This window comes from Strix uralensis, chromosome Z (genome assembly GCF_047716275.1).
Source record: "Strix uralensis isolate ZFMK-TIS-50842 chromosome Z, bStrUra1, whole genome shotgun sequence".
Taxonomy (NCBI): Eukaryota; Metazoa; Chordata; class Aves; order Strigiformes; family Strigidae; genus Strix; species Strix uralensis.
This window is the reverse complement of record NC_134012.1, coordinates 59,614,697-59,640,528: the sequence shown is the minus strand read 5'-3', so window position 1 is coordinate 59,640,528 and position 25,832 is coordinate 59,614,697. Positions and strand designations below refer to the sequence as shown.

Genomic DNA, 25,832 nt, shown 5'->3' with positions numbered 1-25,832 from the left:
TCCACCAGGCTTCTAGACCTGGCAGCAGTAGACACTGTCAGGTAAATTACTGCACATACACCGTCTGCTGACACTGAAATAAAAAAATGTGAAAAGGCTAAAATCAGACACATCATACTGGAAGATGGAGGAAAGGGAATAAAAATATTTCAGCACTATATGCTTTTCTATGTTACAAACAGGCCTTCAAATATGGTTTCTGTTTTTCAAGTCCTGTCTTTGCATGTATCTCTTGCATTCTTTGCTATCAACAAAGAATCCTGATCGAACACAGTAAGTGAGAAATTAATCTCTAATGGTATTAAAAATTAGACCTATTCTATTATTGGGAAAAAATAAGAGACAAAAAAAAATGTGGCAGAACCTTGAACACTGAGAAAGAACCTAGATGTTGAACATGATCTGAGGAATCATAGGTCTTACATACAAAATATCACACAGGACCTTAAATATTTATTTTGATCAATATTTGGACACTGCAGGAATATTCAGAGGTGAGGGAATGCACATGGCACAAACTTGCAGACCAGAAGTCCTTCTGAAAATACACCATTCTTGACATAAATCACACATAGCAGAAACTGGAAATATCTTGAAACGATCCAAAATGATAATCAAAACAAAGAACCCATAAAGCAACTTTAATGTTACATTCACACAAAGAAACACTGTACCATTATTCTAAACAGCTCTGCACATCCTAGCTAAAGTTTTAGCCTGATTCATAATGACACTGTTAGTCCAGTCTCATATTCATGCAATTCTAGGACAATCATTGAATCACACTGATGTCCCTGAACAGCACAATTGCTATTATATGTAGCATTACTTATGTACCTATTATCAAAATAAAAGCCTAGATGTTCCAGCATGAAACTACACATCCTGCAACCTATAGCTGAAATGCAGCAGTACATATGCTGAATGTTCTCAGAGGTGTCAGATCACATACCAGACTGTTTGAGGCACTGTTTATATATACACACAAGTAATCTCTAGCTGAAGTTTTCCAGTTTTATCAATTCAAATTGAACAGAAGACTCAAGTTTCAATGTTACATACATTGTTCTAAATTATAATGATGTCTCTCATGCAAATTGAATTTGAGGATTCAAAAGATAATATGTAAAACAGTATTATTTCTTAAAACGGCACAAATTTTACTCACCTTATCGACTTTAATGGTTACCCCAATTATTTCAATGAGTCTAGTCATCAAAGTATGGCAAGCAGAATTTGTTTCAATAGCTTGTTACACGTAGAAACTGCTCCAAGCATTGGGCTGTCTGGCTCTTGGCCATTGATACCAGAGTTGTTAACATGTCAGCAACCTGCATCCATTACTAAAGTCAAGTCCTCTCTGAACATTTTATTCCTTTTTCATTTTGTTATCCTAGTAACACTTAGGTTCAGAGGAAAAAACGGTCTGATGGGACTGCAGGAGAGAAACAAAGCTGATCATTCAGTTTCAAAATGGGAGTATATCCAAGCAATCATGCTTATCAGTTTCAAAGGGGCTAATGAAACATCATCTTCAGGTGAACTGTTTTCCTGTATTACTATTTCTGTTACAAATGATTTCTTAACTACAGAGGTATCCCCTTACTCTACTTGAGAAATCTGAATATTCAGAGGAAGGAGGAAGAGTTCAGTAGTGTTAAAACAAACAGAGGGACCTACCTCTGTGCCCTAACCATCACCACACTTTCTAGAGTAAGACATTATCATCCTACTTTAATTTGGTGTAATTCTTTGAAATCAACAATTTATGAAGTAGAGCTGTTTACATACACATTATCAGCATGCAAAATTCTACCACCAATTCATATCTATTATTTTTCTCAGAGAGCAATCAAATACTCTTTTTGAAGTTTGAATTGGAGTTTCAGCCATTCCACAAATTAACTTGCTACAGCTTACTTGGGAGAAGAAACCTCAAGATTAATAACTACAGAATTAGTCCCATTCATCCAAACTATTCAGTCATAAGATAGTCCAGCTGTATGCTTTTTATTTAAGGCAATTTCTTTCTTTTATGACATGATGCATTTTGTTTTCTTATTAAATATGATTTTAAAAAATGAAGTAGTCATTGTAGAAGTCAAAAGCAAATGGGCAGCAACTGAGCTCTATATCAGAAATACTAACTCCAATGTGAAGAGGCACAAATTGGTTTTTCTGCCATCAGGGAGTCCAAGGATTAAAAATTTAATGTCCATCCATCCAGATGGAGAACAGCTGTTCAGCTAATAAGCCGTATTTCCCACTTCTTGCACAGGACTGCACGAACAAAAAACTCCGGCTCTACTGAAATTAGCTTTGCAAACACCTAAGTCACTAAGCAGTGCTTCTTGCAAAAACAGCTCCAGACTTTCTCTCCTAAACTCTGCACTTCCCTTATTTCAGTGGCTAAAATTTTATCCAAGGAAAAAGTGTTTTCAGAAGTCCACCACTTTATTTCCATGTGCTTCATCTAGAAGCCATGCCACACTGCAGGTAAAAGCAAACCTAAATGAGCCATTCCTTCTAGCTAAACATTTGCCCTCTCTTAATCAGCTGTATTTTCCAGACTTTCCAGACATCCACAACTATGAACTAGTTCTGCCTGCAATTTTTGTCCTCTGTTCCCAGTACTAAACTAAGAGATCTCGTTCTAGCCCTTTGCAGGTTATTTCTTCCTGTGGGAGCAGCCAAGACATACTCCTCATAATCAGGGGTATTGTGTTTTTAAATTACAAAGAGAAGCCACCTTACAGTGAACAGATATACGTAACCCCAAATTGCAGTTCTTAAGAGGTCACAGTTTAAATCCAGTTATGTATAGAAGGATGAGCAAACTTAGCTTTGATTAGCTGCAAAGTGACAGAACTCCCTTATTCGCTTTCTTTTCTCCCTCTCCCCACTTCTCATCCTAATCAATGACCAAAAAAAAAAAAAGCCAAAAAACAAAATCAAACACTCTGCTCCAGTGATCTGTTTAGGGAATGCTATCTGCCCATGTGTAGCCCCTTAGCCATCTGGGCCATGAAGGGCCCTCAATCCTAGCCCTGAATGGTAATTGTCTCAGAGAGCACCCTCACAGGCATTTCAGGCAGTGGGGCTTATTAAAATCCTGAAGGGCAGTAATCCCTGAATGCCACTAAAAAGATCTCCAGCTGCTACCATTTATGAAGTGGGCTTGACAAGAGAGAGAAAAGGAGAGGGAGCTGGGGGAAGGGAGGGAAGGGAAAAGAAGAATTTAGAAGAGACAAGTTATCCAAAGAGGGCCCCTGTCAGGAGAGTCATGTTTTATCAGTTTAGGCCTTCTTGCCTCATTTCCCAAAGGTATCTCTACCCCAAAAATGGCATGAAGTCTTCCTTTTACTTATTCCTGAAGGAGTTGATAAGGGGGGAACACCTCATGAACATACCCTTACAGAAAATCTAAAATTAGGTAGGAAAGAGACACAAGGAAGGCAGGTGAGGAAGGCTGAAGCAGAACTGAGGTCTGCCTTTTCCCAGCTGGTAGGAAGAAAATTTCTACTTGTGGAAGCATTCAGAAACAGTTTTCTCAGTATGTGCATATCTCTCCCCCTGTAATTCTGAAAAGGTCTTTTCATCTCATTAGGTTAAGCTGATTAATAAAAATTCAGCAGTTTGCCCATTGCTTCTTCAGAAGTGGTGAAGCAAGTTGAAAGATGCAGGCGGAAGGTTTTTGTGTTGGAGACAATAAGTGGGATGACTTCTTAAATCCTTCGTTGTCATCCTCCATTAGAGATAAAAAGACACCTTGGCTCAAATTCTTCAGACAAACACTACATTGCTACACTGCTTTATTTTCTATTAACCTTCATGAAAAGCTTTAACCCTTCCAAAGTGCAGGGATTTTTGTGGATATGTTTTACAATTCACCATGCAAGTGAAAGCTTTCTCTCATTTCAGCAATTATTTAGACAAGCTGTTGAAAAGGAATTATTGAACACTTAGCTGGAAAACAGAGGCTGTGGAAAATGAAGAATATGAGCTGGTCAATTGCTATATTTTAGTACAAAAATGCACTCAAAGCTGAAATTGAATGTGCAAATTGCGTATCTTCAGAAACTGCTACAACTTAAACAGGGTTTTAAAAAAATATTCTAGAGGCCTGAATTTAAAAATTTTGCATTAATAAAGTTGAAAGCCATTACATGTATTTGTTTTTCTAAATACTATGAATGAATCTAATTCATCATCCAAGGCCCTAAGAATAAAATGATAACATCTGCTCTCTAGCTGAAAATAATAAATTTTGTATTTTGAGGTATATTTGTAAAATACATTTCCAAAAATATTTATTTCCCAGTTTGTCAGAGGCTGACTGTTCAAGTAAAAGATCAGGCTGAAAAATCAAATCACTGCTACCTGTTTCCTGACTATTCATGAAAGAGTCTATTACAAATTACAAGTTTCTTTAAACTATTTTAAGCACAAACATCACACATACAAATAAAACCAGCCCTCCACAATTTCATACCTTTCTAAAATGCTACAATGTCCCTGTACTTCAGAGAAGTGTCTGATCAGACAGGCACTTATATAACATGTTCGAAGTATTTCTACAGATATTAGACTACAATTTCATGACATTTTTTTCAAAAATGTGACCAGTAAGAGTAACACTCATGCATAAATATACATATATGAGTCTCTACCATTTTCTTTATTCTCCATTAAGGCAGAGTGCTAGACCAGATATCATGATTCTTATCTGCTGAAACTTGCAAAACATGCACAGATTTTGATATACCATGAGGCAGTTACTGTGCAGCTTTTAGCAAGAATCCTCATGTCAAACCAGTGAGTATCCTCTCAGGGCATTTGCTTTTTAAGTACGATTTGGGCTTGTATCTAACATCCACATAGGTTAAATAAGCATTTTCTTGTTCTGTTTACAAAAATGATATAAGACTATGTTGTTCTGAACTTTTATTTCTCTCAGATAAGAGACTATAAACTACAATGGAGACCTTCAGGAACCTGTTGGGTTCATACTTTGTTATGCCCTGTTTGGTACAGCCATTCTAATACTTTGCAGTAGGTAAGTAATTATGCAAAAGAAAATGCCCATACTATAAAGAAGGAAGTTTTAATGCTTCAAAAAGAACTTTCATTGATGCATCCTGAATTTTCCTGGCTGTAAAATGTCAATCATAATATTGTAACTGTTATGTTAAATGAGAAATAAGGAAGTAAGGCATACACACAAATGTGAAGAATATAGAAAAATAGAAGGAAATTGGTTTAGACCAGGTGAGAACTGCTTTTATTGCACTGGTGTAAGTCACAACTGTTTTTTTTAATAGAAATATGAAATATATATATACAGGATACATACACATATCCTCAGTGTGGGCAAAAGCAGCAACTCCAGTAATCCTTCCCAAGAATAACTGAAATATATCATAATAAAAATATACACCTGTATGTTGTCCTGAATTTCATGTCCTAAATTATCCTCTCATTACAATTTAAATATAGCAATGAAACCCAGTATCGGATTGTCAAGAAATAAAACTATGTTGCCCAATTACAGTACCATTGTTTGCTACTGTTTCTGACTAATCAAGCCAAGTTCTGCTAAACTTCAATTTTACATTTCTTGTTAGTCACAAATTAACAGGTCAATGCAGAATCTTGTTAACAAACAAATACAGAAGAACATAAAGTTCAACTCCTTTCTAAATCCAAAACACAGAGGCAAAGACACATGAACTCTATGCAGTTAGAAAGCTGCGTACATCCCTGATTAACCTACCTAAAGCAATGGACTGGCTGGGCACAAACCCCATGCTCTAGAAGAACAGCTCTTTATCATGTTTTGTGATTTCAATTAATTCATCAAAAGCGGACACTGCCACAGGAAACAAGCTGTACCAATCAAACCATTAAACTGATTACACTGAAGCTGAACTGAAAATCAGTACCTGCACAGACCATGAGGGTTTTTCTTCCCTTTGTTCTCAGGCAGGTCTCTTTCAACGTGAAAGGTGTAAATGGTTAGCAGTGCACTAGGCAATGTAACTCTATATTGTTGCCTGCCCCTGCAACAGTTACTTCAGTCTTCATGGAGACATGCCTAACAGGTCTTCGTATGATTTTGTTTTGTTTTTTGTTGAGGCTTACTGCAAAATAAAACACTCTTCTTGAGAACAGTGTTGGAGAAATTCAACTCCTCCCAGCCCTTACAACATGTTAATTCTTTAAGTTCTTTTAAGAAAATACTGGTAGAATTAGATTTAGAAAAATAAAATAAAATAAAAAGATTACAATAAACCCATTCAATTTTGTGATAATATTTGTCCATCATAAAATTTTGCTATTATAAAACAGGAAAGATAAATGTAGAATTTCTAAGAGAAACAGTGAGCATAACTGCATATGAAGGAGAGTATTTTGCATTAATATGGTACAGTTATTGTACGAATTTGAAATTCAGATAAATGTGTCAGAATAAAAGAGTCAAAAAAGTTTGAAGAAAACAGACGCAACTCAGTGCACAGGGTTAAGTACCAACAGCTACCTGTCTTTCAAACTGACTTCTGCTAAAATGGGAAAACACCTGGTTAGAATGTTAGTGTACAAAATAAATCCGCATTATGGAGCTGTCAGGCAAACGTAGCATTCAGAGACAAAAAAAAATTAAGACTATATTTCTACCAAGACATAAGCTTTCTAAAAACCTCATGGTTACAGTTCAAATACCAGCTACAGTAGTGAAGAAACACAATTTTTTGGGGTTTTTTAGCATGAGACTGAAAAAAAGGAACATAAATACATTACAATTTTGATTAGTCAATCATTTTTAATAAAAACTCACAAATGAGTGTCATTTGGAACAGTTGATTTGGCAAGTACAAAGAAACAACGCCACACTAAATTTTAAAAGAGGGATAATTTGTACAATAATATGTTGGGGTTTATCTGAATGATAAACCCTTCTGAAATGCAGGCATTTTACACTTTCTCATATACACATGCTTTAAGGTTAAAATAAAAATCTTATGACTCATGTAACAGAGAAGTGTTCCTATTGCTGCAGAAGCAGTAACTCTGTATTTCCCTGTCTGTAAAATATCAATCATAATATTAAAATTGTTGTATTAGGTGAGGAAGGAGGAAGGGATGTATACACACAAATGAGAAGGATATTAAAAAAGGAGAGGAAAGAAAAGTGGCCTAGACAAGAGTCTGGTTACCTGCTTCCTTATACTGGCTTTACTGAAAGCCAGTTCGCATTCAAGGCATACACAAGAATTCCTTCTAATGATGTTTCACTTTTTTAGGTTGGTGTTTGTGATGCAGTGGTTTTCAGTAAAATATATTTTCCAACTGTTGGTTTAAACTTCAACATAGAAGAAAACATAAGTAATGGTAAAAACTGGAAAACTAACAATATGGAAATATGTTGTATTTAAAATACTAGTTCAAAGGAAAATGGACTCACTGCAGAAAAAGAAAATCATAAACCTTCCTTTTCTGTCTCAAATACACACTTCTGTCTTCAGAACAGATAAAGGAACTTGAACAGGATCTGGTGATCAGCATACAATATTTACATAGTATTCACATTAGGGAAAAAAAAGGAAAAAATTGTTTGCTGAGGACGGGAGATCTACTTCCACCTAACAGATTTTTTATTCTTAAGTTTTCTACACACCAGATCAACTGATCTCTAGTGAAATTAAAATCCTGGTTAACTAAAATTCAATCACATTGCTCCACAGCAATTTATAATAATGTGTTACCTACTTATCAAAGCAATTCTTTCTGACTTTGAAATAGTACTGCTCTCTATAAGCTTGAAAAACAATGCTTTTGATAGCTTTAAGGCACTCGAAGTTTCTATCAATGGTATATTCATATTTCGGGTAATTCCTATCCCTGTTTTAGTTTATCCTACCCCCCTCTTAAAGACTCAATTTCTTCCTGCTATAGTGCTGCTAGAGGGTGCCAGCAAAGCACAGTGCAAACTCATTACTAGCACAGAGTCAAGCACTTCTTCCTAGATAAAGGAGCAGTGCAGTAACAAGACAATCCCATTCCCATCTGAGGAGAGTAAACAGAATTTGATTTTATACAGTCCTTTCGTATTCAAAATATCCCAATATGCTTTACAGTAATGAGACAGAATCACTGTCATTTCCGTAATCTTAAATGCAAGGCTTTGTCTTGCGAGTGGAAGAAAATGAGGTCATGGGTCCTTTGAAGTTTCCTTACATCATCTAGACTGAAGGACAGGAGGGAATGAAGAACATAACTGAGACAAAAGAGAAAGGAAGGACAGCTGACCATTGTGAAATTTGTGACACATCCCTCTCATCACATTCAAGGAGCACCTATTTAGAAGCAAAAATGAATCAGCAGGAAAGATTTTTTTCTTTTTTTAAAGACTGACAGCAGGTACAGTGCTAATCATATTTTCTTTGAAAGCTTTTCTTGGGCAGGAAGGGAGGGAGGGAGCTAGGAAACCTGCTGAGATGAATTTCACTTTCATCACAGCAAGTCAGGGATCTATATGCATACAGAGATTTGGTTCAGGTGAATGTAATGTAGTAGGCTGTATTACCCACCCTGTCAACACAAGTACTCATCCTATAAAGAGGTGAAACATCCTGGTAAACAAGAATTTGAAAGGAACTTAGTAAAAAGCACTCCTAGGGAAAACAAGGGACAGGAGGGTGCATACAGATGAGACAGCTCCCCATCCTCCCTTAGAGCAAGGGTCCATCACCCGCCCAGCACGGGCTGGCAGAAGCTTCCCCAATGAGGATGAACTGGCCAAACAAAGGAAAACATAAAATCTGCAGTCTGTGTTTTATTGCCAAGCTGGTTCCCAAATTAATTGATAAAAAAGTGGTGGTCTAATTAAACTACATCCTCTGCATCTTGTCTTCCTTCTTCACAGACAAGACAACAGCTTCATGGAACAGAACAGCAGTGGTTACACTCCTGAAAATACTTCATCCATTGCTGCTCTGATTACAGCCTCAGTGAGAGAGAGACAGTTGCCCAAGAATCCACCTTCATTGCCTAGCTTCACTGAAGAATCTTTGGCAGGAACCATCCCCCTGAAGGAAACAGTTGGTACCCCTTCTCCACAACCTACCTAAATGATGCTAAGGCTATGTTCATCTATTACCTCACACTGAAAGAGTGTGGGTGCTGTTGGACACTCCACTTCTGCAAAGCTTTATGCAACCCACAGCAGTTCTTACCTCATTTTTGTTGGAAGCTTCCCTTTCCTCTGCACTGAGCACTTACGCCTTCAGCTGTGTTCACTGTTTAATTTTCCCCACCGCCTTTCTTCTCCTAACACATGCATACTTTAGCCTGGGCAATGGAGTGCTGACTTCGGAGGAACAATAGGAGCCTTTCAAGTCTTCAGAGTGAGCTTTGAGCAAGGCTCAGCTCAGAGACCCAGTCAATATTTACTGCAGTTTGAAGCCACTGTTTCATGGCTCCTTCCAAGCAGAATGCACTAGTGAGGAACCCTGAGACCTTATTTCATTTCATTGTAGCAAGGTAAAAATAAGGGGATAAACAGATTATAACCAAAAATATTTTTTCTTGGACACACTCATGGTCACAGAACAAAAAGGAAAAGGGAAAAGGGACAGAAAAGGTATAGAGGACACCGAACAACACCACAATTTATGTTTGAAGAGTAATCAGCCACTCATAATTAGGGAACTAATTTTTCACCTAAAACGGATTAGCAAAGTTTGAAAATCACATATCAGACAGCTACTATATGCAAATCCATTTAAAGTGACCCAACCAAATAAGGCATGAAAAGAAACCCACCTCATCAACCATCTAAAGCTCTCCTTCTCTTTGAAATACCTAGGTCACAGCATAACCACAGATTATACCATGACCATAGATTATAACAATGTATTTTTTTGCATAGATACAACCTTCTGATGTTTAAAAAACATAAAAATCACACTTTCATCTTATCAATAGAACAAAGAAAAAAAAAGGGTTAAGAATTGACTTTTTCATGTTAAAGACCTAAATCATATGTAAGATGTAATTACTTGCCCCCAAAAACAGGTAACTTCACATGTAATGGAAATACAATTGCAGGTTTTTAAATAAACATTTTTCTATTAAAATCTCAGGATTTTTTTTTTCTTTTTGCACTGCAATCAACCTTCTGTAGAAGTATTCATCTATTTCCAGAAGCTTGCAGAACTACAGCAAAACCAACAAAATCAAAAGAAGCATCCTAGTGAAAAACTGAGGCTGTAATTTGTAGAATCTCCCCTGCTGCTTCTTCAGCTCCTTCCCTTACTTCCTATAAGCATTCACATTATACAAAAAAACCCCTCCCCAAACCACGTTTCTGAGAGTGAAATACAACTGGATTGACAATCATCATTTATCTGTTCAAACTTAAAGGCAGCTGTATGATTTTGTGTTTAGAGTGGTTGAGTCCTGTCAGAACATGCTTTCTCATGTTAGACTCCACTGAAAGTTTTGAGTCAAAGAGTCTGACAAGCCACTGTTAAAACATGAAAAATTACAGCTTTTGCTTCAGATGTGTCAAGATCTTTTGAAAAACACATTTAATGTCAGCCCAGGGTTAAAGGCCATGCAACAGCAGAACAGATGCACCTTTCCACCTCTCATGTTCAGTTTTCAGATGCATGGAGCTTTGATTGTTTGAGTTGCTTTATTTGAGAATGCTGCATTACTGTCATGGCATTTGCTTGATTTTTAAAATTTAGTAACATCAGATGGGATTCCCCGTCCTACTCCTCTCACTTTAAGGGAATGCAGGAAAGCTTCTAAGCACCAAAAGATAGGTAGAAAGAACCAGTACAGTTAAAGGAAGACACAAACACATCTGCAACAGAGGTAAGACTCTGAGTAACTGAGAAATGCTTCTTTTCAAAATAAGAGTTCAAAAGAATAAAGTTATGAGGCCTCCCAGTCCTAAGGAAGTAAGTACAGGCTTCTTTATACCAGAATCAGTTTGTAACAAATTTCTCTTACCTCTGTTTTATATCACCTTCTCCTAACCCTATATACAGGGTGAGAATTTTAATCAATATATGGATAAATAAGCTTTAATATATAAAAAATAAATATGTAACCATGCCCAAAACAGCACCTAAGATGGAACAAAAGTTTTTAAGAGGAAAAAATATTCAGTAACCACAACCAAAATAAAAAGTAAAATAGACTTTGCAAAAGTGGTAAATGAAAACACACAGTAAATACTTTTAGAGAGATTTAATCATGCTTCATTTTTTAAAATAGCTTAGCATTAGTAACAATTTCTGGAATTTGGAGAGGAATAAAAGAGAATGAAGCACAGTGAAGTACTGTCAACTGAACAGTTGATATTTACTTCATTTTCTTTTATTACTGCAACAAAATAACATCCCCAATGATTTAGTAAACTCAATGGTAATTTCATTCAAATATAGCACAGCATCTCATCAGAGTATGTTAATACACTATCTTTTACTCTCTGTTCGTTAGATAAAATTGCAGAATACTACTTACAGTCTATTTCAAATAACTTATTATGGAATGCTGCAGAAAAAGGTAATTAGTAATCCCATATTGTCATAAATCAGGATATTCTGTAATAAATCAGATCATTTCTCAACTGACATGCCATATTTGTGTGAACACTGTTCTTGCTTCTGATATATTATTTAAATAAAAACATTACTGCAGTGGTGTGGACCACAATAAGTAGAGAGTGTAGGAAAGGTTCTCTCTAAAACCTATGAATTTATCTTAAAAAAAATATTATTTATTTTCCTTTCCAAAAGTGGGAATGTTTCTCAGACCAAAACCATTAAGTATACCACCCCTAACAGGAATCACAGGTAACAGTGCTAATCTCTAGCACATTTAACTAAAAAACACCAAACTCTTTCACCTGGGTACCTCACCATATTTTGGGAGTAAGACACTACCAAGACTTCTTTGTCTCTTGACATCTTCATTACAGTGTGGAAAGCAGAGGACATTCTGTGTTAAGGGTAGGGCTTAATATGAAGGAAAACAGATAATTCAAGAAGACTGGGTTAAACCTACCTAATACTAATCCTAATCTAAAAATCAAGTTTTGTAGGCATCCACTGTACTAGTTTTATGAAGTAACAACACAAAGAAGACGCAATCATTTCTCTGCCATATGTAAGACAAAAACAGTACAGAAATCCTCATTGGGCACTGCAATGGTCTGACTTACAGAAGTTACAAAGGCAAAACTGCATTCATCAGTAATAATATATTGGCTCCAAACTCTACACCTAAAGTGCTTAGGACACTCTTCCAAATGCTTTGTTCTGAAGAAGGCCATTATATCAGCACTAAATCAAGACAGCTAGTATGAACAATGGAAAACGGAGATTTCTTTTTACAGTAAGCTATAAAATGTAGTTCAGTCAGAGACACAGTCTGAAAAAGTAATATTAAACTGATGTTGTAAATCACTAAAAAAAATTTGGTTTTTTTTTTAAAAGCTAACTATCATGCTTCAGACTAGAAACAGTGAGTATGGAGATTCTCTTCATAAAGTATTCTTTGCAACTTAAGTTTTATATAATTGAGACATAGAGAAAGGGTTTGCTTGGAGTTTGAAGGCAGTGGATAGCCATAATATAACAAGAAAAAAGTATGATCTACCTCTATAATTAATTTTCCTTCTTCACCCACAGTCAGTTATGATAATGTGAATCTTAACCTTAAAGAGAAATTTCATACCACCTTGATTAAAGATACTGCAAATATTTTATTTTGGTTTTATTTTAATGAAGAATCTCCTTATACTCTCAAAATCCTCAACAAATGTATGGAACTTCTGCTAGTGGAGTTCCTATCTACAACACAACTTTTGAGAGACTGATATGTATTTCATGTTTTTAAGTGAGGATTATGCTATTAAGCATGTTACAAAATGATCATGTTCTCTGCAGGAAGCGTTCCTAGTATTTTTTGTAAAGGTAGTTTGTCTGAGGACTGTTTAAGACATAAGTTACTCAATAAAATTGTGTATTAATTTCTTGGCAACATTTGTGAACTCAAAAAGCTATGAAACATTCACGGGACATTTTAAAAAATCAACACAGAAAATTGTCAAAGTTGCAGGCAACTCACCACAAATACATACAAGTAACATTAAACTGGGCCCAATGTCTTACAACTGGATCTACCAACACAGAGACTACAAAACATGATGAAATTTCAGATGTATGCATGATGGATACAGCTTAAGAATTAGAACCTGATTTTTTTGTGAGACTCTATTTTAAGAAAAAGCTTATTTCATCAACATGTGACTTCTCAAATTAAACATGTGCCACATTTCCTGAAAGATGTCTTCCTCTCATTACATTGTATCTCATAGCCACTAGACATCAGCAAGTCCACTGGAAATAAAGAAAAATGTAATACTTGGTGCCCCATTAAATGAAATTTCCTCAAGAAAAATTGCTTTCCCATTCTCCCAGCAGCCTCAAAATACAGTGACATGCCACAGGTCAAGAATGCCTGCTCACCATTTTGATAAAAAGGTAATAAATTACATGGTTTATATATTAAAGAGTTTACATTTGCGAGGAGGAGTAGCATTCTCCAGCAAAACAGGGTTTTCTGTTTTGTAGAAGACTATTATTCTATTTTCTAGAAAACAGAAACTTCTTTCCTGAATACAGTGTTTTAATAATTTCAGTGCGGAAACAGTTCTATCCTATTTGGGCATTCACAACATCCATCTCATCTTTAAGGAATATCTTATCTAGAAGAGAGCAGTATATTGAATATAGTGCTTTGGAAAATACATAATCTGTATCCCAGTGATGTACTAATATATCTGATCAATTTTACCTTCATAACCTTGATTTTTTTTTTTTTTTGGCACATACCGAATTGTCACCCACTATGTAAATAGTCCAACACCTCAGAGTTTCACTAATGCCTGTCTACTAAACACACAGGATAAGCCAACTCTCTTTTGAAACTGCTGACAGGAAAGCAACTACTCATTCTACCAGGTTCAACTTTTACCTCCAGCCTCTCAACGGTAGAGACCCTAACTGCAAAAACCATTCAACAAATCTCAGTCTGTAACTTATCTGGACCCAATCACACAAATACCCACAGGGATATCTAGTCCCATGGTGCTGTGCCCTCCCACTAGATTTGACTCAGGCAGATTGTGTGGCTCAAACAAACTGACAAGCCTAACTACTGAAACTCTTATTCATGAACTATACCTTAAAAATCGATACAGGACCTAAATCAATTCCCATTCAAATCAGTGGGAGAATCTTTTTATTTCAGTTGTGTTGGATATGAACACGGCCGAAAATACTGCAATAAAAAAGTATTAAAAGGTGGTGTATTAAAAAAAAAAAAAAAAAACAAACCCCACAACATTAGATCCTGTAGTATCTATCGAGGCATACCATTCAAATAAATAGATGGACTTGCATTCCTCACTAGTAACCATCAGCTCCTACTGACTTCAGCAACTTTTTAAAACTAGGATATTTATTTAAACTACTTTCGTTTATCAGCTTTAGGGACCATTTTTTTAAAGGTATTTAAGAACCTGTGGGTGTAAAAAAGCAGAACTAAAATCTAAGACAGTTAGGCACCAAGCAGTCTCAAAAATCCCACATGGCTCCTGTCTGCAACTCTAGGTATCTAAATATATTCAAAATTCTGCTTCTAAGGATCTATTCTTTTTTATATCAGCAGGCTAAAAAAACCTGCTTAAATAAATTACTCATTTTACAGGCTACAAAAAAAAATAGTAAATATTAGTGTGAAGGCACAATTTCACTCTTTCAATGTCTTTAAGGACAACATTCAAGATAAATCACTCTGCAATTATGTACTTATGCTTACATTTGGAAATATTTGTGCATTGATAAATAGAACTGGCACACATTTCACCAAAGCCACTTCTGCAGTACTACAAAATCTTAACCTGATTTCACTGAAGATGCACACATGGGCTGAAAACAGAAAAAAGGTGAACATGCAAACTAGCTGCTTTCATTGAGCTTTTTTTTTTTTTTTTTAAATCCTCTTTACTATGCAGGACACAAGCAAAAGCATACAAAGGGTAAGATCATTTGTACCCACTTAATAATTGCAGGCAAATACTAGCTTTGATCTCACCAATTTTATTGGAAAGCTCAGTTCACCATAAAGTGTGCAAGACAGAAAGAGAGAAAGGCAAAAGTGACTGAAATTCAAAGGGAAAAGTGTATGCAACTTGGGCATAAGTGAAGGGACAAATACAACCCTGGAATTAAGATCTTTTGAATGCAAGAATAATAAACTTTCAAGTAAATGTCACTTCACTATGACTGAGTTTCCCCAATTGGGTATTGTATATATATAATTTTATATATATAATTATTAGGCACACACTTCCCATGTTCTTTCTCCCCAAAAGCAGAGCTGACAATGGTGACAGCAGAGTGTGTAATTAGTTTTTATTGTTCCCCTGACAGCCATAGTTCTGCAAGGACCCCTTGCCTTTTCCATTGTAAATGTTATGGAAAAATACACTAATGACAGGCATTTAATTATGGGCACAGCGACCATGATGGGAGCTGTGCCAAAAGTGATTGACAGCTTTGCATACCAGATATTCACAGCAATGGTTCTTTTTCTCCCATACCTTGTAACCCAGATTACTAAAGATATGAGTTCTTAAAAAATCTTCTCTAAAGCTTTGGATATTGTCTATAGGTATTATTATTAATAACCACCATCTTAAAAACAGACAGAAAAAATAAATATACAAAATGGTAATTTTTTTTTGTCCAAAAGTAGCATGAGTTATTTTGAAAGAGGTCTATCCACTGATAATGCCATCAATGTAAAAGAAATCCCCACCAACTCTGGCACATAGTTGACTTTTTTTAAAATTATACATAGCTACAAACAAAAAGATACTATGCCCCCTTAACATATCCTTATTCAATATTTACAATAAACTGTCCCCCATTCAACTGTAGTTGCTGAAGTCCTTTTTCGCCTGATTAATTAGCAATTGGGAGACACTCTTTTTGGCAGCTTTTGTATACCTATTATTTCTTCTGGTTTGGCACATAAACTCCCCTTTGGAAGTACCAGTATTTGTACTGTACCCTGCTTAGTGATGGATCACTAATTTTTAATAACCTGAGCCCCAAGAGAAAATGCAAAAAGATGTATAAGTGTATTGGAGCAATAACTGTAAACAAATTTAAAAAAAAAAAAAAGGGGGGGGGGGGGGGGAAGCTGTTGCAGTACATAAAATATTAGATCTTTTCCAGGCTATGCACGGATAGCCTATCCAGGAGATCACATGTAATCTGAAGAAATGGGTCTGAATCAGCTTTTAACTATTTGATCCAAATCTCTGCCTTTATCTTTAAAAAGCTTTAAAAAAGCAACTAGCTAATGTGGATGTGCATTTTCCTTGAAGAATGCTATATCTGAATGTCCCTTCACTGTTTCTCATCCCTCCCCCACCACCAGATGAATGAAATTACTCTGTGAAGCAGATCTCTATGAAGAATGACCACACAATTCTGGACCAAATGGTTCTAAATCTATGTAGCAGTCACAAATCCCTGGCTAAACTGAACAAAGCAACATTATTCCCAAGTGGTAAGTTTGGGAATGTAAAAGTGAAGCTGTCTGGCTCTAAAGTGGTAACTTGCAAATAGCTGCAGAATCAATGTTGGCTGTCCATCCCCCATCCAGCTGGCTCTCATATCAGTAACTTCAAAAATGTAGTTTGCCATTATGGTGGCTTAAGGCACTGTGTGCCAGTGCAATGACCATGCTGTGTGTGCATGTCAGAAGGTCAATACTTTCGAATTCCAGAGTCTCTCTTTATTTCCTTCTTTTCTGGAAACAATAAGAGAGCAGGATTGATAGCTCCTACTTTGTTAACTTCTGCTCAACAAACATGCTGCCTGTATAAATACATAACTATTTTTTTAAATCTGATTAGACATCAAGTAAAAATAAAAGAAAAACCAAAACAAATAAACCCACAAAAAACAATGCAGCCGGTTTTCCTGATCATTAACAACATTAATTAGCTAATTTCTTTGCAACAACTTTTAACAATTCCAGAGGACCCAACATCATTAAAGCTGCTAGCAGTCCTTAATTAACGCTGATGAACTAGCATCACAGACTGATAACTGTGCTACAAAGATCATCATCAAATCTACCAGTAAAATACTTTTTTTCTGTCTCCTCAGAAAAAATACATCTATATTTTACTTATACAGCACTACCAAAACAACCAAATATTAGACACTGAGAGATTTGGTATTTTTTTGTTTAGTTTTGATGAAAAGATTCAGAATGTATTCAATACCAGTTTCAAACGCATAGACTGAGATAAGGTACTCAAATTTATTCATAAAATTAAACAAATGTAAAAATTAAAATAAAAAATCCTATGTACTAGTATTATAATAAAAATTTATATATATTTCTTAGCAATTCCCTGTGTGATAAGATAATGTGATCTGAATGTCTGCAGAGAGAAGGAAGTTCTTCTGAATTGTAATATGAATATGAAAAATACTACTTTGGAGTCCACAAAAGCAAGAAGGTAGTGCTCCACTGCTATCCACAGGGGAAAGGCTGCAGCATTCAACTATGACTGATGAACAATTCACACAATGTGAATATGCCTGCCACTGGCCAGCATCTACCCCCAAGAAAAAAAATGAAATAATTTTGGGGAGGAAAAATAATATTATTTTAACAAATAAAGAATGTCAATGATATACAGCAAACATTAACTACAGCACAAAATACATTCTGTCAAAATATTCATCCTTTTAAATGTCACGAAGCCAGATTTTATCTTTCAGAATGGAACAAAAAGATATTTTAGCACCATTTCATTACTGTCATTAAAAACTAAAAATGGTGCCTATCAAATAAGATACTTCTTCAAGAGTCAAATGAAAACAAAAAATATAAAGTTACTCCGTGATAAACATGAAGTAAAATTTTTTATTGAGGGTATTTCTGTTGAACAATTCCACATTGGATGAATATGCTGATCTAATGACAGAAGACGGAAAAGAAAATTTTAAAAGTGAAAATACTAATACTGTACTTACAGGTTTTGTCAGTCTAAGATCCTTTTTTTCCCATGCTGTGTATCAGCACAGATAGGTAAATTCTTCCACTAGATTATAATGCAAGTGACAATAAGAATTGTAATTTTCAAGGCTTTTCAAGTAAAAATTGCCGAACCTGAAGAATTTACTATAAATTGGTATTAGCAATTCGAGCAGACCTTGCTAAGTAACAGGACTCTTGTGTATCTTCTTGTTAGCTGATTTTTCTTATGACAGCATTTTTACTGGTCATGCATTTAAACAGAAAAATGTCCATAAAACTCCTAGCGTACCAGTTAACACAACACGGGCATCTACATGTTGCAGGAGTCAAAAATAAACAAACTCATTTTTTGTCATAAAACTAGGATCTAACAATGTATTCTCATCAACCTGTCAACAGTAAAATATAAAGGATATTTCCCTAGATCAAAAAAAATAAAAACAAACAAACAAACAAAAAACCCAAAAAACCCAATGTGGGATATTTCTTTTATTGGAAACCTTGACATTCTACAGGAGAGAAACACAATCTCAATCCACATGGAAAAGCATGCTTTTTCAATATTTTTTCAAATACTTGATTTTAACATAAATTATTTTTTAAAATGTGTAGTAGCAGGAATCTGTGGTTTTGTAATTAACAATCTATGCTCAGTTTCTTAGAAGAGGAATTCAGACATCTATACATGTTTGCACACGATAAAATAATACCTACCATTTTAAATAGCTCAACTATAATCTAGCTTGTAGAGACTACAATAGGGAGACTGCAAAAATGAAAGGAAGACTTCCAATGCATGAAGGATTCTATTCTTCCATTCAGCTATGCTGAAGTACATTACAGCACTTACAGTGAGTACAGGCTTACTCACAATAACTGTAATACCACCAGAAAGCAATTTCAATAATGTGTCTGTTTATTTTAAACCAAACGCTTCCATTTCATTATGTTGGTGTGCTGCTGACTGACTAAATTTTAAGCACAAGTGCAACAAAAACTTAAACAAAATACAGCCCTTTATTCTCAAGAGTTAATTACACCATTCAGAAACACTGGAAGATTAAATTAATCATGAGACTAAAGATATTTTTTTAAAAACAATGCTCATAACTGGATAGCAGAGCAGAGTGATTATTTGCAGAAGATCCCAGTTCCAAATTACTTCTAATTGCATTTAAAAAAAAATTGAACAACAGTGAGCCAAAGCAAGAGAGGTACATCTCACAGCTATGGACAAACCAGTGTCTACTCGTGGTTTCTCCAGGAAAGTTTGCATCTTAGCGTCTTCTCTAAGGTGGTCCAAATGACCAGCCTTGTTTACATGCTTTCTTAAAATTTCTTTCAACAATGCAATACTCCGCCCAGCAACAGACTACTTTAGGAAGAAACAGTCACAAGGTACTCTAATAAGCCCAGGGAGTTCTCAGAGCAGATCCTTGTAATCTTTTCTGTTTCATCTTACATTTGTGTGCCTAAGTACTTACTTATATACCTGCCCACCTACTGACCCAGAGACTATTATCATGTGAAGAAACAGCACAATGGGAAGATGGACAAGAACTAAAACACAGATTCTACAAATAATGTTTTTATTGTTATTTTTAATTTTAAACCAAAAGGTCTTAGCTGGAAGATGGGACATGGGAATTAGTTTGTAAAGCTATTAATTTTCTAAACACTTAAGAGTTCATCACTTAAAAAATTTCATTTTCAAGTACTTTTTTCCTCACGCAACACTCATGATCTACTCTACACCACATCACCTTCTAATGATACGCTCCAATGCATGCAAACATATGTGTATATATATGCATATATATACATTAAGTATACATAGACGTACATTGAAATGCACTCATATTTGCATACAATTGTATGACATATGCCTCTCTGTATGAATGCAAAGACCACGACTCCTGAAGGACTAATTACATTCATTTTCTCAGCCCAGCACAAAGCTGGTAGATTGATGGGAACATATCAACAGGGGAGAGAAAGGAAGGCTCATCTTTATCTGTTCCTCTCCAGAAGGACACAGGGCTAGCAGAAGAAATGCAGCAAAGTGTCCTCACCATGTGCATTTGGTAAAGATTCAATAAGTAGCATTTTATGAAGACTACGTACCACTTAACAAGGTGCCTTTCATACAAAGGTGGAAGCTAGTGAAACTATTGTTCTTTGTGAAGTTTTTCCATAGAATTTTCCAAACTATTTCAAAACCCCACTTTTAAAATAAATACCAATATTCCTCTGGAGACACAAGGCATTAGTGAAACTATTAAAAGCACAGAAACTAGGTGTAAAGATTGAAGGCTCTACTACTGATCTTTTAATTACAAGAAATTAGTCAGAGATTTCTTCAGCTCTCAAAGCAAGCTGCTGAATAAAATGCTATCAAAATACCAGCTATACTGTTTCAACATAGTTATATATATAAACATATACATATTTGTGTGTATATATCCCAAGTACTTGAGCTCTTATGCTTCCCTTGACATATGAAAACTATATGAAATACCAAAACCAAAGCAAATGCCTTGATTTCGCCCCTCTTCATCCTCAAGTCCTTAGTTGTTCTTAACACACATAACTGCCTTCTTTCTATTCCAACCATTTTTGCATGGTTTCCCTAATCTCTACATAGGCAGAACTATTTCTAGAGAGAAAACAAGCCAAACTAAACAAAAAAACAGTCACTTGACCTCAGCATATACAATCAACATGCCATGATAAAATCTGCAAACACATATAAATGGATGGTAGGATACTCAGACATCCAGCCCGCCAGCCAGTATACTCCCAAGAAGTGCCAGGCATGCATGAGCAGCCACAGTTGGAGCTTCTCAAAGTTAAGTCCATGCATTTGGCTGGTTCAGGGAGGCACTTAAAAACACATCCATTCATCCACACAATTGTAACTGAACTTAAGTGTGTCAGCATGCACTTCAGGGAAGTCAGATCCTTTTCTGAATCAGTGCCTAAATACTCAGCTACAAAATCCACCTAAGTTTAGATATCCAGGTTGTGAAATTCTGGTCCACACATAGAATTTTCAGAAGCATTCACTCATTTTTGTGTTCGCTGCTCCCAAGTATCTTTAAAAAAAACCTTCTAGCAATATTGGTCAAATTGTGTATCCAGGTTAATTATGGGAACTCACCAGTTGAAGTTGAAATTGGTTTTCAGTATCTAAACTCTCTAACAGCTCATTTCTTGATTTTATTATTCACATAAATACACAAACAGAAAATATATCAGCATCCTATATCTTTTTAATAATTCTCTTGTGGATGTAACTTTATACACAATTTTCTTGTATAAGATACAGCCAAATCCAATAACAGTGCCCATATAAAATATTTGCTTTCATGAGACTACAAGGTTTGGCCTCTCTGTATAACCAGAAACTAGGCTTGAAATGCAAGTATTTTTAACCACCTTGAAACTAGTAACAATTTATGAAACTACATAACCTGCCACTGAAACAATTTATAGGGAAATACCTATATATAAACCACAATCATGAAGCACAATCCTGCAAGCAGAAAAATGTAGCAATAATTGCAGATAGTTCAGCTTTAAGACAAGACTAAAAGCAATATCAAGTGCTAACCAAGAAAATCACTTCAAAATCTGGCCCAGGTACATGACATTTTGGCTGAATTCTAATTACAAGGACACTAGTATTAAATGAATATGCTCCATTACAAAACAAACTTCCCAAACTATTCTTTGACAATAATATTTTGCTGTCCCATATAAGAACACATATGCAAACTGTGCTGAAAGACTAATGCACTTTAAGGTGATAATTAGAATTCATGTACACTTAATTCTAAGCCTACATAAGTAACAAAAATTTTCAAGCTTACTTGAGGATTAATTTCCAATACACAAAAAAAACACCGATTAAAAAACCTTATTATACTTCAAAATCCTAATACTTATACATATTCTCATCTGAAATTGGACTACAGCATTTATGGTACTTCATGTATGTTAATTAAATGCATAAGAAAAATAAGGCATGGGAATACTTAAAACATTTCTAAGAACAGACTTAGGCTCTGTAAGAATATACAACTTATACATGCTAACAATAATGATCACAGAACATTTTTTAATTGTTCGAGCAGAACTTTTGCAACTAATCAAGAAATGTAATATGATTTTTTCTAACAGACTCTTAGGATTTTTTATTTACCAAATATTGTTCACAGCAGGAGCACTCATCAACTGGGCCACTCATCGATTTACTAATGTGTCTTTTAAGAAGGATGAAATCTTTATGTATTTCAGTAAATTGCTGGAATTTCATACTAAAAACCTAAGTATCATCATATCTGAGGGAAACACAATCATTACTAAATTCTTCAAAGTTTTGATGAAACCTTAATTTAGAGTCCCTTTAATCTCTATCAAAATGATAATTTCATTTTTAAAGTGAATTAACTAGTTCCATAGCAGTTTGTTAATTCTGAATAAATAAAGTAAGCTAAAGCACAATGGTGGCATTTGTGTTTAAAGAATGACAGTATATTTTGTCTTCTAATTTCAAATGGTTATCACCAAGTAAACATCCCTACTTATTGCTACATGTATAAAAACTAGATTGTTTATCTCCTCAGTCTTCTCTGGAAGCATATAAATCACTGCTAAGTTATTCCTGTAACATTAACTGCTCTAAAAATTTTGATAACCAAAGTGAATTTTGCCTTCAGCTTATATTCTGATTAAACGAATTCAAAACAGAAGTGTTTTCTTTTCTTTACGACTCCTACACCTACCATTCAGGTGTTTGCCTGTTTTTCTGTAATGATTGTGTAACTTGGAAAGCAAACAAAAACTGGCACTGTATAAAACAAAGGAGAAATATATCTGCACCCTGCTCTTTCTCATATTTTTAACTCATGGACGAGCATAACATGTCCAAACAGCTACTTCCATTGTGAGAGTGTAGTGAATATTTTAAGACAAGAAGAAATGTTTTTAAAAGGGAAGGCTTAGAAACTTCCAATTAGTGTTTAGAAGAATAACAAAACTAAATTTTCTTTGCAGTCTGCTGACGTTTAATGTTGGCCTAAAAAAGATTTCATTAACAGTAATAAAATACAATTAAATTTACTAGAATCCTTACAAATCCGTTCAATGTGCAATACCTACCGACGAGGTGTTAGTTGTACCTTCAACTATCTTTACCTACACACAGTTATTGTGTAAGCTCATCACACACAAGAGCGCAGAAGTGAAAAATCTTGAATGTAAGGTTATTTTTGAAGTATTTTAGCTGTTATGTCAGCAACGTGTGCATTTAATCAAACCTATTTCTTTCAACAATTCTCCTTTTCCCCAGTGGGATTTGTACATACTTTTTTTTTTTCCCCAGCAGTTACGTTTCATTTTGCCTAACAAAAGAAAAAACTGGTTGTGAGAGACAAGCAATTTTTTGGGATGTATGTTCTTTGATGTGTGATGTGAGATGTAACTTTTCGTCTTATTTACTCTGAGCAATTTTTTTCATGTAAAAAGAGGAAAATGTAAGATAGGTATCTAAAATTATAGTTGCTCATTCCCAAACATGATTGTTACTCGGATAAATCCTCTTTGTCTCAAGGTTGTTCTGCCAACTATTTGTCGCTGAGGCATTGTACCAGGAATGCAGTCTTAAAGTGCTGGACAGACTAGCTAACTCCAAACACTTGAAAATTCTGCCCATTAACTTCTGCATCACCTATTTTGAAGCAACTCTGGAATACTGAGTAGAGGAGTTTTCTGCAGGCAACACAAATCTATTAAAAAACACGACCTGTGACAAAAACAATGTGCTAATCTCAAACCAAACAGCAGTATCAGAAGCATAAAAAAAGAGATAACCTAAAATTAAATATCCCCAAATTTACTTAGACTAACCTAACAGGTTTGGTTTGGTTTGGTTTTTTTTAAAAAAGTAAGTCTGCTTATATGCATTTTAACCAGGCAAAAAATTTAATACCCAGGTGACTTTTTACCCAAACACATGGATACCACTTGGAGCGGGGTTGAAATTTTCTGATGCTAAACATGAGGGAAAGCTCCAGAAAAGCTAAATGAAACCTTCCTTTCCAGTAGAAGGCTTGTTGAACTGCATGCAGAGCCTGGTGTCTGAAACCCTTCGGCGCGCCTCGGCGCGAGGGGAGCGGGGAAGCTGTGTCAGTACCGCTCAGCCCCGACGGGGACGCCGGCGATGCGCCGCCCTGTCCCCGGCAGCACCGGCACCACCCCGGCCCGGGACGGCGTACCTACATCGCTTCCTCACGCTTCCCTCTAGCCTGCTCGGGAGAGGCCCCCGCCGGGCGAGCAAGGCAGGGCAGGGCAAGGCAGGGCAGGGGGAAAGCCACCCCTCCGCGGCCGCGGCTGCCGCCCCTGACAAGCTATCCCGCCTGGGGCTGCCGCGAAGCCGGGACCGGCCACCCCGCTCCGTCCCGCCGACGAGGGAGACAGTCCCCCGCAGCCTCCCAGACTGGGCCCGGCTCCCAGTTACCGGCATGCGGCTCGGGGCCGCGCCCCGCCTGCCGCAGGAGCCCGCCGGGGCACAAGCGGGGTGCCGCTACCTGCGCACCCTCATGCCACCCAAACTCCTGGAGCAGGCTCGGCCGCAGGCGTGGGTTGCCCCGCTGTGAGGGGCGCACACGCCGCACCGGGGGCGCACCCTCCCGGCGCCCGCGGACCAGCGACGGCCGAGCGCTGGGAAGCGGCTAGCGTGGTGCAGCGCTGGGGGATGCAAAAGGAGAAAAACACCACCGCCACTCGCCCCACCGTCGCTGCCTGTAGTCCTAACGCCCCGAAAAAGGAAGTTTTCCACCCCATCTTGCATCCGGGGTAGTTTCTGCACGCGCTGGGCAAGAGCCGCCAGCGCTGGGATTCGCTCCCCGCTCGCCTCCCCCCCGCGCCGAGCGCCCCCCGCCCGCCGCCGCTCGGTGCGCGCCCGCGGCCGCCCCGCGTACCTAGGGTTGGTGCTGTTCCAGTAGACAGCGTAGCGGTCAGCCACCGCCTTGGCGCCGGGCTCCTGCCCGCGCACGCACACCCATAGCGCCGCAGCCGCCAGCAGCATCATCTCCACGTGCGGCATCGCACCCGGCCGGCGGCGCGTCGAGACGGGATGCGGAAGAAATTAAGAAAGGGGGAAGAAAAAAAAAAAGGGGGGGTGGCAATCGGGACCAAGCCGGGGACGCGGGAGGTGGCGGGGGGGGGGACGAATAAATAAAAAGTAAGGCGCAGAGGCGGGTGGGCTGCGCGGCGTGCCGCGCCGCAGTGAGCGGAGGGCGCCTGCCGCCGCAGACGGCAGGGAGGCGCGATCCGCGGTCCCTCAGGGAGCCTCACCCCGGCAGGGGGAGGTGGGGACCGAGGCAGGCGGCGGCGGCAGGCGGCGGGTGGTGCTCATGCACCGGGAGTCCCGTGCGGAGCCCACGGCACGACATACACCGGCCCGCCGGTGCGGCGGGCGGGCGAAGGGCGCTGCTCCTCTGCTCCCTGCGAGCGGCCCCGGCCGGGGTTGCAGCGCGGCCCCGCGGCTCGGGAGCGGCCGGAGGACGCAGGGATGGAGGGAGCGGCGGGAGAGGGGGTAGAAGAGGGGAGCGGAGGGGAAGGAGATCTTCCCCCTGGAAGCCCGCGGGGAGGGTCCTGGCAGTATATTAAAGGCCGCCGGC

The 25,832-nt window shown here is 37.5% G+C and overlaps 1 protein-coding gene across 2 annotated transcripts in view; it reads right to left on the bottom strand.

Moving 5' to 3' along the window:
• Window positions 1-25,372, bottom strand: part of EFNA5 (ephrin A5) — a 222,573-nt gene extending 197,201 nt beyond the window's left edge. For both annotated transcript variants that reach the window (XM_074856320.1, XM_074856321.1), the window contains exon 1: window positions 25,131-25,372. In XM_074856320.1, coding sequence (XP_074712421.1) covers window positions 25,131-25,255 — 125 coding nt within the window. In that variant the 5' untranslated portion in view covers window positions 25,256-25,372. The remainder of the gene's footprint in view (window positions 1-25,130) is intronic.
• Between the last annotated feature and the right edge of the window lie 460 nt (window positions 25,373-25,832).